General features: G+C 34.4%; 1 protein-coding gene across 1 annotated transcript in view; it reads left to right on the top strand.

The window, feature by feature from the left end:
- Positions 1-5,858: 5,858 nt before the first annotated feature.
- Inx7 (innexin 7) overlaps positions 5,859-17,253 on the top strand; it is a 29,313-nt gene continuing 17,918 nt past the window's right edge. The window contains exons 1-2 of the mRNA XM_088226923.1: positions 5,859-6,033; positions 15,073-15,309. Of these exons, the coding sequence (XP_088083049.1) occupies positions 15,073-15,309 (237 nt within the window). The 5' untranslated portion in view covers positions 5,859-6,033. The remainder of the gene's footprint in view (positions 6,034-15,072; positions 15,310-17,253) is intronic.

The raw sequence follows: 17,253 nt of genomic DNA, 5'->3' as shown, positions 1-17,253 counted from the left end.
ATACTCAATAAATAACTTCAATTGTAATCCATCTTTCTCGTTTAACCTCAAATCAATTCACGCGCACCCATCTATACAATACGATACATAAAAAAATGACGTAGTTTAATAATTTATATTTAATTTATTTATAAATTCTATAAACAAATAAAAAACAACGAACTTCGTAATTTTGCTTAGTTTAGTTGATAAATAGTTGAGTACACGAATAAATTGAATCCAATATGCATTAATATTTGTAGAATGCCTTCTTTTGCCTTGTCGTTAATTGGTTTACGATTTCTGCACCAAACTAAGATGTTCAAGATTCCGCCGATGTTAGAACGTTGTTAATTCGCCAATTAATCAAAAGAGTTAAAAACATTTTTTGCTGATGTTTCAACAACCACATTTCTCCAGAAGCATAAATTTATCGATAGGTTGAAATCATTTACCTAATGACTTGTGTTTTGAATTTGGATTTGTGAGTTTGCATAATTTGATTTGTCCTTGAATGAGCCAATCAATTTATTAAATTGCAATCTTTGTAATTATGTAATGAAATTTTTGGTGTGCGCATATTTTTTTAATTTAAAAAAAATCTTTTTTTATTTTGTACTAGTTCAGTTTGTATATATACATACATGTAATTTTTAAACTTTTTATATATGTTTTAATTTTTCTTTCCCAGATTGCATAATGTATACATCATTTTGAATTTATTTCCATGCCTAGTAATATGTTTATTTTGTTATTTTTAAGTATTTTTCATACCCTTTTTAATTTGTAGTATATCATAATTTTAATTTTTCTGCTTTTGTAAATAATATTATAGTTAAAATATAAAAACGTCTTTAAATAAATATTGTTATCTGTATGTCCCTAAATGAGTTCTTTTTTGAACTCCTTGGGAATATTGTATATAATTATGTGTTTTCAATTTAATTTTTTAAAAAAATCTCAGTCAGTAAAACAAAAAGCTTAACATCTAAGTACCTTTAGAGATGCAAACTGATGATTGATGATAAGACACTGGAAGAGGTCATGTCTTTTAAATATTTAGGTGTAAAAATCTTGAATTACAGCGACCTATACTCTGAAGTATCGTATGGCACAATAAACACACTGAAAGACAGGTCCGCATATACCTAACGTGTGTCAGATCAATCCTGACGTATGCAGTAGAGATGAGCGTAGATACGGTGAGGACAAAAATCTGCTCAGAACGTCAGAGATGAAAGTACTAAGGGCAACAGCTGCAAAAACTCTAAAGAACAGAATTCAGAATCAAGAAATTAGACGGACTTGTGATACCCGCAAACTGAGACACAGAACGGTGGAGCAGAACAAGGAAAAGATTCTGGAGAGATCACGTCGATAGAATTCACAGCTCCAAAACTCCCTTTACCGTGGCCCATGAAATCCTAGCTGGTCGCCTTCCACCAAAGAGGTGGAAAGACATCTGGAACTCGGCGTTTCAGGAATCACCCTCTAGCCAATAACAGATCAACCGATCTAAACAAAGAAGAGTGTAAAAAACTTCAAGTTTTACAAATCATTGTCATCTTAATTACTTCTTTCACACCTGATAGTGCAAAGGGCACTGCTATAGTTTTCCTGGTATTTAACATATATCTACATCAAGATTTGACGATCAGTCTTTTTTAAAAAGCTTTTTGTGCATACTTATTTGAATATTTAAAAAGAATTAGTGGATATAAATTAATATAGAGACTAGTATTTTATGGAAAACAGGTAATTTTATTTTATTTTACTTGGGATTTTTACAGCTATTAAATAATTAAAATAAGTAGAAAAATATTAACAATGCTAAAGCCAATTTAAAAAATCCACTGTAAATATAATGACACATAATATATAAGAAAAGAAGTTTCGTAATTGTATTTGTGTGACGTTTGTATTCATGTGTATGTGAATGTGTGTATGCGTGAAATTATGAGGGAGAGGATACATGTGCGTGTGGTAATGAATGAGGGAGAGAGTGCGTGTGTGTGGGTGCGTAAGTATAAAAAAATAATTGTTCAAAACTTGTAATTGTACTAAAAATGGTACAATAAAGAGCTTATTAAAATGATAAAAACCTTTTTGTTAAAATTCAAATCAAGAAATGTTATAAATTGTTTTGATGTTGAAGTTGAAATTGTAATGAAGAGAGAGGAAAAAGGGAGAGATTAAGGAAGAGAAAGAAAATGTTTTTTCTAGTGTAATTATAATGGGTCAACTGTAGAAACCTTAGAGTAATGATACGCCACTGGTTAATAGAGTCGTCCCTATGGTTAAAAACCATTCTATGATTGTCAACCACGAAGTTAGTTGCAGTTTACAGCAATATGATGGGTCGTAGGTACTCAGGTCGAAAATTGCAAGCGCAGATTAAAACCGTCCGTTACACGTCTAAATAAAAAAAATAGTAATGCCTTTGTTCCATGCGGTAGAATGAGGAAGTTTCGTAGTTTTTTTTATTTGTTAATATACTATTAAAATAAGCCTTATATGTATCGTATTATCAGCGCTACGATTTTTTAAAGTTTTGTATTGCTGAAACTACTCCGCATGTGACGCCAGAGGTTCCCTTTCGCTTATTCTCGGTCACTTCTGCCGATTGGTCCACTGACGGTAAGTAAACGGATAATTTTCATAGCTCCCTTATCATTGACTTATTCGTATGAACCAGTGAGTCGTCCAAAGTAGTTCGTTTTTTAAGAAACTTTGTGGTACAATTTAATGCTCTAATTTTTACCACGCCTAAGAAAACATTTTTGTATCCAATTTCCCGTAGGGCTAAAGTTTCCCACATTACTCCGAGACGAAACATCTTTTATTGTAGATGGATGCTTTCACACCACAGCAAAAATCCACCCAGCCCGATAAAATAACATAGGGCGGTTTGATTTATATCGCATCATGCAGTAATATTAATATATATATATATATATATGTTAATTGGCAGGTAAACGCACGAACCAGTACACCATGACGCCGACTAATCGCCTTTTAATGAGTGAAATGTTCACCCGCGAGTAGAAACTACAGAAATAAATTAATAAATAAGTATCTACCCACTAAAAGGTTCTCCATTAGCCTAGGGCTCTATCCCACTGTCTTCCAAACGGAACTATATGCCATTTATGCCTGGGCACATGAAAATTTGCAAAGACAATACAAAAACAAATGAATATATGTTCTCTCAGACAGTCAAGCTGCTCTAAAAGCACTGAACTCTGTTGTGATCAATACTAAATTAACCTTAAAGTGCCTACGGGTGCTTAATTGTGTCGTTAAGTGTAACAGTGTGACGTTGATTTGGGTACCTGAACGAACATCGACGGTAACGAGGCAGCTGATTAATTGGCAACGCTGGGAGCTGAGACAGCCCTAATAGGCTCTGAAACCATATCATGAGTTGCCTAAATGTGCTCTTCGTAGTTAGCTTAGGTCATGGACTGCTGGAGGAAGCAGAGTATAAGGCTCTGGCAAAAAGTGCCTGGTCAACACCATGCGAAGTAGCTGATATAAGGGTACTCGCAAAGTTTTGCTTTTGACCTAATAAAGATCAGCCTCGTCAGGTGAGGGTTATCACTAGAGCCCGCCCAGGGCACTGCAGATTGAACAGACACCTTGCTAGAATGAACCTTTCCGAAACTTCTAGATTTAGGTTCTGCGGTGCAGATGAGGAAACACCCATACATATTCCATGTGAATATGATGCTTTACATCATAAAAAAGAGCTCATCGTCGGGGGACCGCTGGTAAAACCTGACGATGTTAAAGAGCTCGCCCCCTATCTAATAACCCGATATTTTACGGTTCTGGGCTTGGAGGGGGAGATTTAGCAAACTGTAAACTCTCGCCTCTCACATAGTAACCAGGCTCTATAGACCTGGGGTAGGAGGGCAAGAACTATTCACTGAAACCCTATAAACCCTAGACTATAATTGTAATAGATCATAATTGGAAACGTGGAACTAGAATCCCGACCACTGTAGCTGCAGATGAGCTGGGATATTTATTTACTGTACATCGCCTTTGCGGTGGATTTCGCAATAATGGCGCTATAAAAATTATCCATATATTCGCAAAGAGGGCGATTAAAATCCGCTCCGTTTTCCTTGTCGAAAATACTCGCCCAGTGTTTTGGTTCTATTTCACACGTCGTCATCATCATTTCATTTCCGCTCCTAACGGTGCATATTTTGGAAATCTAATAAACCATCAGTACTGAAAAAAAAAAAAACAATTTGGTTGACAGACATTGGAAGTAAGGAATCTGAGAATTTATTGAGGATAGTAATCTAGATATTATGCTATCCCATTGAATCATTTATGAATTTATTGTATTTTTGCATGTGCATATATATTATGTATGTATGTGTGTATATATATGTATGTATATGTGCGTATATATGTATGTATGTGTATATGTATGTATGTATGCTATATATTTAATTTTATTTTTACATTTAATGTAAACTTTACTTTTTTTTTTCTTCTCTTTTGGGCTATAACTGTTTTTTTATTTCTTCAATATTATTTTTATTTATGGGAAATATATTCGAAAACCATATTTGCCGCAACAAATCGGTTACTCAGAACAGGCATTTGCCCATATAGGAACCGATTGCAACATTAGGCATACTAATATTTCTGGCTTGCCGACCCTTCATATACTGAGCCTCCTCCTAGTACAAGCAGAATTTGCCAGAGTGTTTTTTGTGCCATTTTTGTAACAACGTATGTATAAACCAATAAATTAATAAAAAAATGGGGTTCTGCATTGGTACATCAATCTCAGCGTAAATATCACTCGCAGAATTGCATTTTTTTAAATATTTAGAAACACGACGCAGCAAATACCGGGGAATTTTTTGAATGAAAGCAAAATGCTCATTGTTAAGAAGTAAATATTGTGTAATATTTAACACATACTCGTTAAATTTGTTGTTACTAAGAATGGCAGGAAAATGATATGTTTCCAAGAAAAATTCACACTTCTTCACGTGGTTATCAAAAACGAAAAATACCTTCATTGTAATTTGTTTGTTTTATTAATTTATTATTTCGCTTACAGGGCAACTAAAAACTGTATAATACCATTAATATTTTGGGTCTATGTATAGTCTAGAATCAAAATATTGCCCAAAAAACCAGCTGGTCCATATTTTCAGACGTTGCCTAGTATGTAGGTGAAATAATTCGGCCAGAATGTCACACGCATCAATAAAGCTTTCAGCCCTTTGACTTCAAAAAGATCAACAGATGGAAGAATTGAAGGAATATAGAAGTTTAAACATAGGTAGACCGGTGAATGTTACGCAGCGTGTTGAGTGGCGACTTCTCAAACCAGCTCATGACAGGTCACAAGCCCTGTAGATGCCAAGACTTGTATATTGCCTTCTATGCTCGTAAAAAGTTCTTCGTATTTTACTAGGTCTAAATATTTGATGGAAAGTATGATGAGACTGATTAATTCCCTTTCCGCACCTAATGGTGCATATGGCACTGCATTGGTACACCAATCGCATCGAAATTAGTTTTTTTGTGTATGAAGGTAAGACGATTAGTCTTACGCATCAGGTGCCGCTTCAGGGACTATGTGTTGAAGTGTTTAAACACCGTTTTAAATCAATATTTCACATCAACTACGTTGGGAATCAAACCCGAGACGTCTTGCATGGCAGGCAAACGCGCTGAGGTCGCTGATAGCTACATCACGAGGCCGACCACCGCCATATGGTTCAAATACGGATATAATGATAAATAGAGAAAATTCGCAGAAAATCAATTGATATTTTTTTATTCGTTAAGTTACTTTTGAATCATCCTGTGATTTGCCAATCTACCATGCAGCCGACAAATTCACTGTATGAGCGGAGTTTGCCGAAGATACACGATCTCGATACAGCTGTCAAAGCGCTCTCATCTGTCAAACTAATAAAGTTAGTGGCGTGTTTGTGACATCCAAAATTCCGTTCGGTGCATCAGTGAACAGGGGTCTCAAGCGGACTTTCGCGAACGTCGGAAATTTGAATCAAGGTAATGGAATATAATATATTAATTGTTATCATCAGCTGCGTCCGTTTTCAATTTTAAAAATGAGCACCCAAAGTGAAACAAATTAGTAAAGGTTCTACGCCATTCGAAAAAAAAAATTCTGCTCTAAAAGACGTTGTGTTTGATTTTATCATCATAATTCCATGTCCGCTCCCCTTGGTTGGAGCATATGGTATCCACAAAGAGCCTCCGTACATCTCTACCGGCTGCCAACTTCTTTGCGTCCTCCCAAGTCAGGTTCTCGTCCCGAAGTCTGACATAAACTGCAGACGAACCGTCAGCAGTGGACGGCCAGAACGTCGAGAACCGGACGCCTTGTAAAGTAGGCAAGCGTGGTTAAGGCTCTCAGTGGCTCAATCACAAATAACTATCGACGTGCTGATAAGCGACGTGATAACAATTTCTCACCAATTCGAGATCACAATGGAACATCTGTGAACACCTAATTAATATTAAATGTCAAAATATTTACGTTTCGCGACGTATAATCCTGCTGCGCAATCACATATTTGAATTTCACCGGTGTAAATATGGAAAATATTCTAAAACTGCTATTGCTATTTATTAATTTATTATTTACCATGCTATTTATTGCATTTAGCCGGCGGTTGGCAAGCCAAATGTCAAGAAAAGTAGTCGCCATAGTAATTGTAAATAAATTGTATTATTTTTTATAGTAAATGCCAATTTTTCGTCAATGAACTGTATTAATTTACGAGAAAGACAAAAAAAAAAACCGTCACACGCGTTGACTTATGACTGCGATAACTTAAGCATGTTCATTATTGTTCATTGTGATCAGTCAAATGCTTAGTATGTTTTTAAGCATGTCGATACTTATTTGTGATTGAGCTACTGGGCCCCGATTAAATGGGAAGTTAACATTTATCTTCAATTTTATCTACAAAGTAAAACTAAGTTTTCTGTATGAAAAGCAGAATATGCATACAATTTTTTAATCTAAACATGTTCAATTATAGGTTACCGACGAAAAAACTCTAAATGTTCATGCAAATATTCGTACACAAATCTCGGTTTTTCTTTATAGACTGTCGAAGACAACTCTGTTGACTTCCCATTGTAATCGGGGCTCAGGGTCCGTATTCTAATATGGGAAGTTAAAATTTATCTTCAATTTTATCTACAAAGTAAACTTAAATTTTCTGTATGAAAAATAGAATATGTTTACACTTTTCATACGAATATACAGATTTTCTTACATTAATATCGATGTTAGTTTATGCCTTCTCGATATGTACCGATGAAGATAGCGTTTATAATCACGGCCCTGGGTGATATTCTGAACGCAAAAGCGCGCGTAGAAAACGCATTTTTAACGCGTATTACGTATTCAATACTCGCTAATAGAGTGATCTCTTCGAACCCAATTGCGTTCAGAATGCCGGCCCTGGACGTCTGCTGTTGACTGTTCGTCGGCAGTTTATGTCAGAGCCAAGGGAACCAGAATTGAGGGGACGCATAGGAGCTGGCAGCCGACAGAGATGCCTGGAGACTCTATAGGGAGCGGGCATGGAATGATGATGATGATTGAAACTAAAAGTATTGCCTATTTAATTGTATTGGTTTGAAGTAATTGCTGTTTGACAGTAACCCTGCCTATGTTCAAAAGTCAAAATTATAATATCAATTCAATTAATTTATTTTAAATAATGCACACATTACAAACTAAAATTTAATACGTACATTTTATGAAAAGACAAAAAATATGTAAAGATACTGTTGTCAAAATAGTAGGAGAATCCTGCTCCGGAAAACCCCTTCAGATACATGGGACAGATCAACATCCAGAGTGATGTTGTTCAGTACAGGGGCAGCCCTTCCAACAGGCATAACCATCGGCAGATTGGTTCTGTATATCGGAATACGAAACAATCTATGCTGACGCTGGTAATTATCAGAAACATACAAACCAATGCTCATCATAATCTCAGGATTATCGACCATACCGCGCAACAATCGATAAAAATGTGTAGTCAAATACACATTCCTTCTAGTCTCTAAACTAATGTAGCCGAGCATACCCTGGAGAAACTCGGTCGAGTAGAGCCGAGCATAATACCCGCACTCTCTCATGTAGAGATATCTCAGAAACTAATTTTGGATTTTCTCTATCATAAGAGAGTACTTCAGTTCATGTGGCCCCCAAATCATCGAGCCACTCTCGAATCTACTTCGCACCAAGGAGTTGTAAAGAGTTCTCAGTACGCGGGTATTTCGAAAACCCTGGCAGTACGCAGAACAAATCCTAACATCTTCAATGCATTACATTGTCTCTATGTGTTAATGAAATCATCATTATACTCCCCTTTCAAGCACCTTATGATGCATAAGACACTGCATTTATACACCAAATAGAGCGTATTGCGATCTTTGAATCGGGTTGTGGTCCCTTGCCTAGTGTCTCGGACTCACATCTCCAAGGTCCATGGATTAAATCCCGCTCTACCTCAACTTGATTCACATTTTATAATTGTGAGTTATTTACAACTCGCTGAAAATGGCCCTCAAAATGAAATATTTGGGTAAATCATAAGAACGCAAATATTTCTAAAAAAAAACGTTTAAATGTTTTATTTGAAGGTGAGGTGATCAGTCTTATGTTTCAAGTACAAATCCAGGGACTGTCAATATTTCATGTCGACCTTGCTAGGAATCGAACCCATTACCTCAAATAGGCAAATGCGACGGTAGAGTTAAGTAAAAGTAATTTTTTTTAAACATGAAAATTATCCAAATTGATCCCAACATATATATTTCAACAGAGAAGAAGAGCACCTTTGAGAAGGGAATATAGAAGCCTAGGCATCTACAGGGCTTATGACCTCTTAATGTTTGATTTAAGTGACCGCTTTACACACTGTGTAACATTCACCATTCTGCCTATATATGAATAACAATATTACTATTCGGGAATAACGATGAAATTAATACGTGTTTAGATATTCCGAGTAAAATTAAGCATCTAAAAATCAGAGGGATGATTATTCAAATATGCTGGATAAGAGGAAATGCTGGTATCGTAGGAAATGAGAGAGCAGATGAACAAGCAAGAGCCGCAACTTGTAAAATAACGGCACCCTTCTTCTCAGAATTTCCCCTTAGCTTTGCTAAACGACGTTTAAAACAAAATACGCAGCAGCGTTGGGAGGATCATTACCGCGCTTCTTCTACAGGTAAAATCCCTAAACCCAACGCTGGCTGATGCAGCAAAGATCCGTCGTCATCACCAAAGTACTTTCAAAACGACCCAAATTTTTACCGGACACGCCGCTATGAGAAGTTACCTAATTAGGTTTAAATTAAGGAATGATGAATATTGTCCATGCGATGATATTTCTTCACAGAGTATCGAACATCTGTCATTTCAGTGCCCATTTTTTAGTTTATAACGCCATAATCTTGAAGCAGAATGCAGGAAAGATGGAATATCCTTAACAGATATCCACACTGTAGTTAAAAGTAGTTATCACGCGCCATTGTTCTTGAACTTGGCAACAATGGTGATTGGACTCATAAAGGTAATAAACCAAAATCAGTGATCGAATATCCCATTTCCAAGACAAACAAAAACGATATTTTCCGAGTACCTTAGCCTTGTACATGACACGTAAGGCTACTAAATACAGGAGTCCAAATATGTATTTTAAAAAAAAAACGTGTTTAAGCGAATTTTTACAATTCTTGTAATATAACTATCAATGTATTTACAATTATAACAAGTTTTCATGAATAATTTTCGGGTTTGAAAATAAGCACATATAAAACGGCTCGCAGTTGGCATCACGTCATTTTGACGTCACGCGTTATGACCGTCGACTGCGTTTCTAATAAACGTTGCGAACAAATTTGGCGCAAAAACGCCGTATGTGCCGTTTCTCACACAGGGCGCGTATCATCTCGTTTTCAAAATATGCATATTTTACACCTTCGTAGAAATTTTTTTCATCGTCGCACAAAAAAAAAATAATACTGCAACCATCGTATTTTTTGTTTATTTAATAATGAAAAAAATAAAAAACGAGAAAATACCATATTCTTCCTTCTAATGATGTTTACCTATGCATTCATCGGGCGCGGATAAGAAACTTACGATGGTGATAATTATGAAGTGCGTTACTTTTTAGTCCAATGTATATATACATAAATATAGTTGGATAATTTATAAAGCGCCATTTTTGTGAAAATCACCTCAAGGGCGCTGTACAATTAATAAATATCCCAGTACGTCTTGCAGCTACAGAGCGCATGGACGGTTGGGATTCTAGTTCCTCGTTTTTAATTAAGATCAATCAAAAATTATAACAGATAGGAGCTAGATTACAGGACGTCTTGCAGCTACAGAGCGCATGGACGGTTAGAAATTTAGCCCCCATTTGCACATTTTAAAAATTGACAAATGAATTTAGTGTATAAAAAAAATAAAATAATATGAATAATAAAAAGGAGTAAGATTACAACACGCCTTGCAGCTACTAAGCGCATAGACGATTGGAATTCTAGACCCCGTTTACAAAATTTAGGTATTTTAAAGTGTTATATTTTTTTTTTTTTTATTTATTTACAATTTTAAAAAACCCGTTAGGGTTACATTAGAAATTTAATATTGTCTAGTCATTTTATGTCTCGTCTAGTCTAGTTAGTTCAGTCATCATGTGCTTTTTCAGATTGATTTTAAATTTGTCTCCAGTAAAAGTTTTCAAATAGTAAGGTAGGTCGTTGTAGTGTTTAAGTCCATTATGTAGTATTTTTGACTGTCCTGTGTTTGTCTTTGCTTTTTCAATATGATAGTGTTTTTGTTGTCTGGTGTTATATTTATGTATGTCAGCATTTTTGACTAATATTATGTCGTCGTCTTGTATGTTTCCCAGTGTTATTTTGTGCACAATTTTTAAGGTCTCAATTTTAGTCAATATGTGTTCAATTGCTGTGTCTTATGCACCACTGAGTGTGGTTAGAGAAATGATGATTATGTGGCACTGATCTGCATCAGTTGTACCCTTATTTGAACAGAAAAATGGTGGCAATGAATATTGAATAATTTATTTAACGATTATCAGTGTTGTTCACTCTAATTTGTATCAAAACGCCTTTGGAAATAAAGACATGAATAATCACTAATGACGATCAGAAAAATTAGTAATAATTAATCATTTAAACAATAATATTTGCGCTCTGCATGTATTGTGTAAGTTTCAAGTTTAATTACTTATGGCCGCATTAGATAGGGTAAGAAATAGCCATGCGTACATTAAGGAAATATCACATCCTATATGAATTTTGATTTATTATTTTATTTTATTTATTGCGAATACAAACAGATGTAGAGGTTGAATTAATATTTTAAAAAACTATATAAAATGTATACATAGTAGGGCCTGCCATCCAATTATATGTATTCACAAAAAATGGACAAAACAAGGAGATAGTGGGCAGGAAAAGAAAGATATTAATGAGGAGTGGTGAAGGATGGAAGAAGGAAAATAGGAGTGGAAAGTTGCATTTGATTAGAAAAGAGACAAAACGTCTATTCTGTGTTATTCTGAATCAAGATTATTAGTTCTCTTCTGTACGTATTGCATGGAGTGTTAAATATATCAAGACTATTAAAATTCTTGTTAAATGCTTCACATATACGAGGGATCGTAGTGTTTCCGATAATTAGTTTTAATATTACGAATATAGAAAATATCAGACAGTCTAGTTGGTCTGAAGGGGACACGGTAAGCAAGTAGATGATTGAGTTCTGGGGAATCAAATTTATTATTTACAAGTTTGTAAAGCAGAAACTAATCAAAAATATCTCTTCGTGTGCTAATGAATCAAGGTTATGAAATTTAAAGAAGGAATTTGATAAAAATGTGTGAAGTAGATTAATTTTATTTAAATTAAAAACGTATTGTACTTAATTTCATATAATATTCCCAAGGAGTTTTCGTAAAAAAACTAATTTAGGGACATGCAGAAAACATGAGCGTGCGGTGAATATTATTTATTTATTTAACACTTTATATACATTTAAGGACGGGCATATTGCCTTGAGGAAATTTCTTCCTACATACCCAAACTGTTTAGTTTGAGAAAATTACAAGTACGTGGACATATTGAAACTTATAATTTTATATAAAATTAAAAACAAATATGAACTAAAAAAAAATACATAAAAATATAAAAAATAAACACTATACTATGAATAGAAGAGAGAGGACAGGAAGGAAAGAAAAAGGATAAAGGAACAATTTAAATATTTAGATAGTGACATTTCAATCTTGGCTTAAATGTAAATAAAGAAGAGGCGTCTTTAGAGAGGTTAGCATCACACAAAACTTACTCTTTCATGCCGATAACTTTAGAACTAACTATGGTTTTCATCCCCTATGCCCAGAATTCGTAGGTCTGCCAACAAACATACCAGTCTTGATTTCTTTGATAACAAGTTGTCTTCTTTCATACGATCACTGAATCAAATTCAATTATAAACACCTCTCTCTCGCTTCCACTCCCACCAAGTCTATTGTATATCATCGTGTCTTTTTTTGTTTATTTAATTTTCTATGTTTAAATATGTCCAAATGCCCACTGGGCAAATATATAAATAAATTAATTAGTGGGTAGATTAATCGAGCAGTTACTACTGTGAAAGAGGAGGCATGAACATTAGAGCGATGAAAGGGTATTTAATGGGTTCTCTCGTTATTAAAACGAAGAGATAGTCCGTGTTGTGATGGAGGTTGGTCTTCCGAGCTCTTGCTCTCTCAGATAAACAGGTGAAGTGGGATTATTTAAAATATTGTGAAGAAGTAATAGAATGTGAATATTTCTTCTATGCCTGATACTGAGCCAGTGTAGTTGCGTGTGATATTCGGTTGTGTGGTCGAATTTGCAAAGATTAAAGATATAACATATACAAACATTTTGCAATCGTTCCAACTTATCAAGCCATTCGGAGTCAGCGTCTGGGTAACATACATCTGCTTCACTACAATGTTTGAGTTTGTCCAAATGTTCATAGACAAAAGACTGGATTTTGGACTAGACTGGACAAAAGACTGGTCTATGGACATTTGGACAAACTCAAATATTGTAATGAAACCAACTGGTCCAAGAAGAAGTTTAAAAATTGAAAAATTGTTTTCGGGCGTTGCCTAGTATGTAAAACAATTCAGTCAGATGAATCTCTTCGCAACAATAAAGGTTTCAGCTCTTTAACTTCTCTAAAATCAACAAATGGAAGAATTGAAGAAATATGGATGTTCAAACAAAGGCAAAATGGTGAATGTTACACTTACAATGATAGGTCATAAGACCTGTAAATACCTAGACTGCCATATTCCCTTATTTAAGGTATTTTCCAACCCTGTTGTAATTTGTTAATCTAAATTTGTGGCAATGAGAGGGAAAACATTTCTGAGAGTATGGAAGTCTAGGCATGTTAAAGAGCTGTGCCGATAAGCCGATAATTTGTTTCAATGTATTTTAGCCAGAAGAATCGTATGTAAGTAGATACTGGCTAATTTTGATTTGTGAAGTTGCCACGCCTGACGGGACATTTGTTGGTTGGTAACCCTGCTCGTCCTCCGCGCCATTCTTCGCTTTTTTCAACGAGCTATGTGCACACGCTTTTCTAATTGTTGAAAGTATTTCGCCTTTTTCGCCGTAAAAGTCAATATAACGCCGCGAACATTTTTATCATCTATCGCCATCAATCATCATCCGCCGCGCCGCCTCCAGACTCCAGACAATTGTGTGTATGCAGTTTTCCCGATCACCAGTTTTCCCGTTAGCGCGTGAGCTGATCGCCGACAAAGAAGAAGACTCAACACCAAGTTAGTCAGTGTTTCTATATATTGATTTTCTCTGGTTCGAGTGCATTTAATAGATTCTTGGCTGCATAATCCACTAGCTCACATTGGCAGTTTTGGGGCAAATAATGTAATTGTCCGCTATATAAAAAATATATTTAAATTCGCCAAGGAGAAGTCTATTTACAAGGATTCTCCAAGCTGGAAGCTTTATTGTTGCAAAAGGTTCATCTGATTAAATTATTTCTCGTACTAGGCAACGCCTGGATTCAATTTTTGAACGTCTTCTTGGACCAGTTGGTTCGATTTCAATATTTTGAGTTTATCCAAGTAGACAAAAAACTGGATTTCACCCCCTAGAGAGTCATTAAACCACTTAAACCAGCCAATGACTGGTATTTTGGTAATACTGGGAATTTTTTATTTTCAATTGCATTCTTTATGACATGTTCGATTATTTTAATCTTTGTTTTATTACGATTGAATTAATCAGTGTATTTTGAACCATTTTACGAAGCTGATGATTTTATCAGTCCGTTTACGAGTGTCGTCACAGTCATTATTGGGTATAATCAATCGCCTTGATTATAGAAAATCATCATTATTTTGGGTACGGCAAGGTGTGGTTATAACCTTCATAGCGCATTGTTGACTACTACATAATTATCTATTTCATTAATACCTAACGTTTTTTAAATAATTTTAAAAATAATTCATTTACAAAAAATATGTATTTAGTAAGTCCTGGTGTATTGCGTTAATGCAAGAATAACATAAAAAAAACAATTTAATTATTTTTTTTAAACAATATTTTGAGTTTGTTTAAATTAACATATTACAACAGAGATGAAGAACATTTAAGATAAGGTAATATAGAAGTCTAGGCATCTACAGGGCTTATGACCTGTCAATGGCTGGTTTAAGTGGCCACTTTACACACTGTGTAACATTCACCATTCTGCCTATATTCTATTTATTATATGAGCAAAAATTCATAAACGTTTCTTGTATACCCACGAACAGGCCGCCTTTGTGGGATTTTTTTGTTTACTATTTTTAATGTTTAAATGTATTCATTGCTATGTTATTACTCTTTATTTTTTTAAAACTCTGTTTTACCTCTTATGTATGTTGTAAAAAATAATAATATAAGAACGATTAAGTGGTAAGGATATGCTAATTATGATATTTTTTTCTCCAGATGTTGGCCAGCTTCTCCGTGCTCGGGAACCACGTGAAGATCAAGCCCGGGAAGGCGTCCATAGACAACCTGGTGTTCTGGCTCCACTACCGCGTGTCCTTCGTCATCCTTGTCCTGTGCACCATCCTCGTCTGCTCCAGGGAGTACATCGGCGAGCACATCAGGTGTATCGTGGACAGCGGGGTGCCGGAACATGTCATCAATACCTTTTGCTTCTTCACCAGCACATTTACTGTGGTATTTAACTCGTTGATTTGTACTTTAAGAAAGAGATAGAGCTAAATATACGCAGCGTATTTACGATCTAGACAACAATGCATCAATACACCAGATCATCAATCAGAATGGGTTGATATTGTCGCTGGAGTACCTCAAGGTGGAGTTTTAACACCACTACTATTTATCAATCCGATAGCAGAATGTCTTAATTGTTCATATCATCTCTATGCAGATGATTTACAACTATATCTTCATTGCAGATCTGAAAGCATCAGTGAAGCAACAAAACCGATGTCTCATAAACTTAATAGTGTGTCAACATGAACAAAATAGTATGGTCAACTTATAAACCCATCTAAAATACAAATTATGTTCACTAAATGCTCACTCGTCCAAGTATTACTACTGCCTATTCTGGGTTACGCTGATGTTTTCATGACTGATTTAAGCTGTGAGCAACTCAAAAAATTTGAACGACTTCAGAATAAATGCATAAGGTATATTTTTGGTCTTAGGAAATATGAACACGTTTTTGATTATGTAGGCAACTGAAATGGCACAAAATTAGACAGCGGAGAGACTATCACTTTCTCAAACTTCTGTTTACCGTACTTCATAGTTCTAACGCTCCTATATACCTCTGTGGAAAAATTCAACGCTTATCAAATCATGGTTTACCTCTTCGTTCTAATTCTCAAAGCACTCTCTTAATACCCACCCACAATTCCTCTTTCTTCTCTTATATTATGGTGTCCATGCGGCTCGACTGTGGAATCATCTCCCATCCATCAAAGATGTTACAGTATCTCTGTTTAAATCACGTATGAAGAAACATCTCCTTTCTCTTCCTTAATCTCTCCTTCTTTTCTCTTTCCTATTTATTCCTTTTTCTCGTCAAGTAATAGTATTGATTTAAGGTAATTTATATTAAAATACAATTAAAATTTTATATTAGAAGCACTAACTCTGTGGTTATTTATTTTATCAAATACAATTATTTGTATTTTTGTATATCTTAAGCTTTTTAAAAATATTTTCCATTGAATGTGTTTTGCAACTTGAATTATAAAATTGATACTTTTATTTTATTGGTGGTTAAAAGAAATTGCCATTTAGCAATAAGCAGCAAAATAGCAATAGCAATGTACAATTAACATTATGCACAAAAAGTTAAATAAAACTTCTTTTTTAATATTTTTTTTTCTACCGACTGGTTTCAAAACTATACAAGCTTCTTTATCAAGGTAAATTCGTTAATTTCTCCTTAATAAAGATCGGTAGAAAAAAACAAGTAATTAAAAACAAAACTTGAGAAGATGTATAAGAAAATAAGAATTGAAGAAATATGGACGTTCAAACATGGGCAAAATGGTGAATGTTACACAGTGTGTAAAGTTGCCACTTAAACCAGCCAATGACAGGTCATAAGCCCTGTAAATGCCTTGACTTCCATATTCCCTTATTTAAGGTATTCTCCATCCCTGTTGTAATTTTTTAAAAACAAAACTGTTTTTATTTATTTTATTTATTTATTCATACATTTTATAATATTACATACATTTTTTTGTACACTTTGCCCAGCTAACCAAATACTGATACAAACCCCGTTCCAAGCTAGGCAATTATATTTTCATACATAATAATTATTTACAAATTAAAAGAAAGAACAGACAAATAAAATATAAACTTACTAGTATACACATATTTATATATACATATACATACACACATATATATACAAAATTTAATTAATACACGCCAGACTTCATGATTTCCTTTTGTATTTTTTTTCACTATTTTTTATTTTAAATAATTAAATTTTAATTTTATTTAAAATAAAAAAAAATAACATCTAGTAAGAATTATTTTTTTTAATTGAATCGGAATTCACTTCGTAACACTTCATTATAAATTATTATGAAAATAAAACTTTGTTATTAGTGTTACACAATTTTTATTCTT

Source organism: Micrasema longulum, unplaced genomic scaffold, assembly GCF_059751315.1.
Source record: "Micrasema longulum isolate JH-2025_06_02 unplaced genomic scaffold, ASM5975131v1 h1tg000478l, whole genome shotgun sequence".
In the NCBI taxonomy this organism is placed as follows: Eukaryota; Metazoa; Arthropoda; class Insecta; order Trichoptera; family Brachycentridae; genus Micrasema; species Micrasema longulum.
This window is presented reverse-complemented; position numbering and strand designations above follow the sequence as displayed.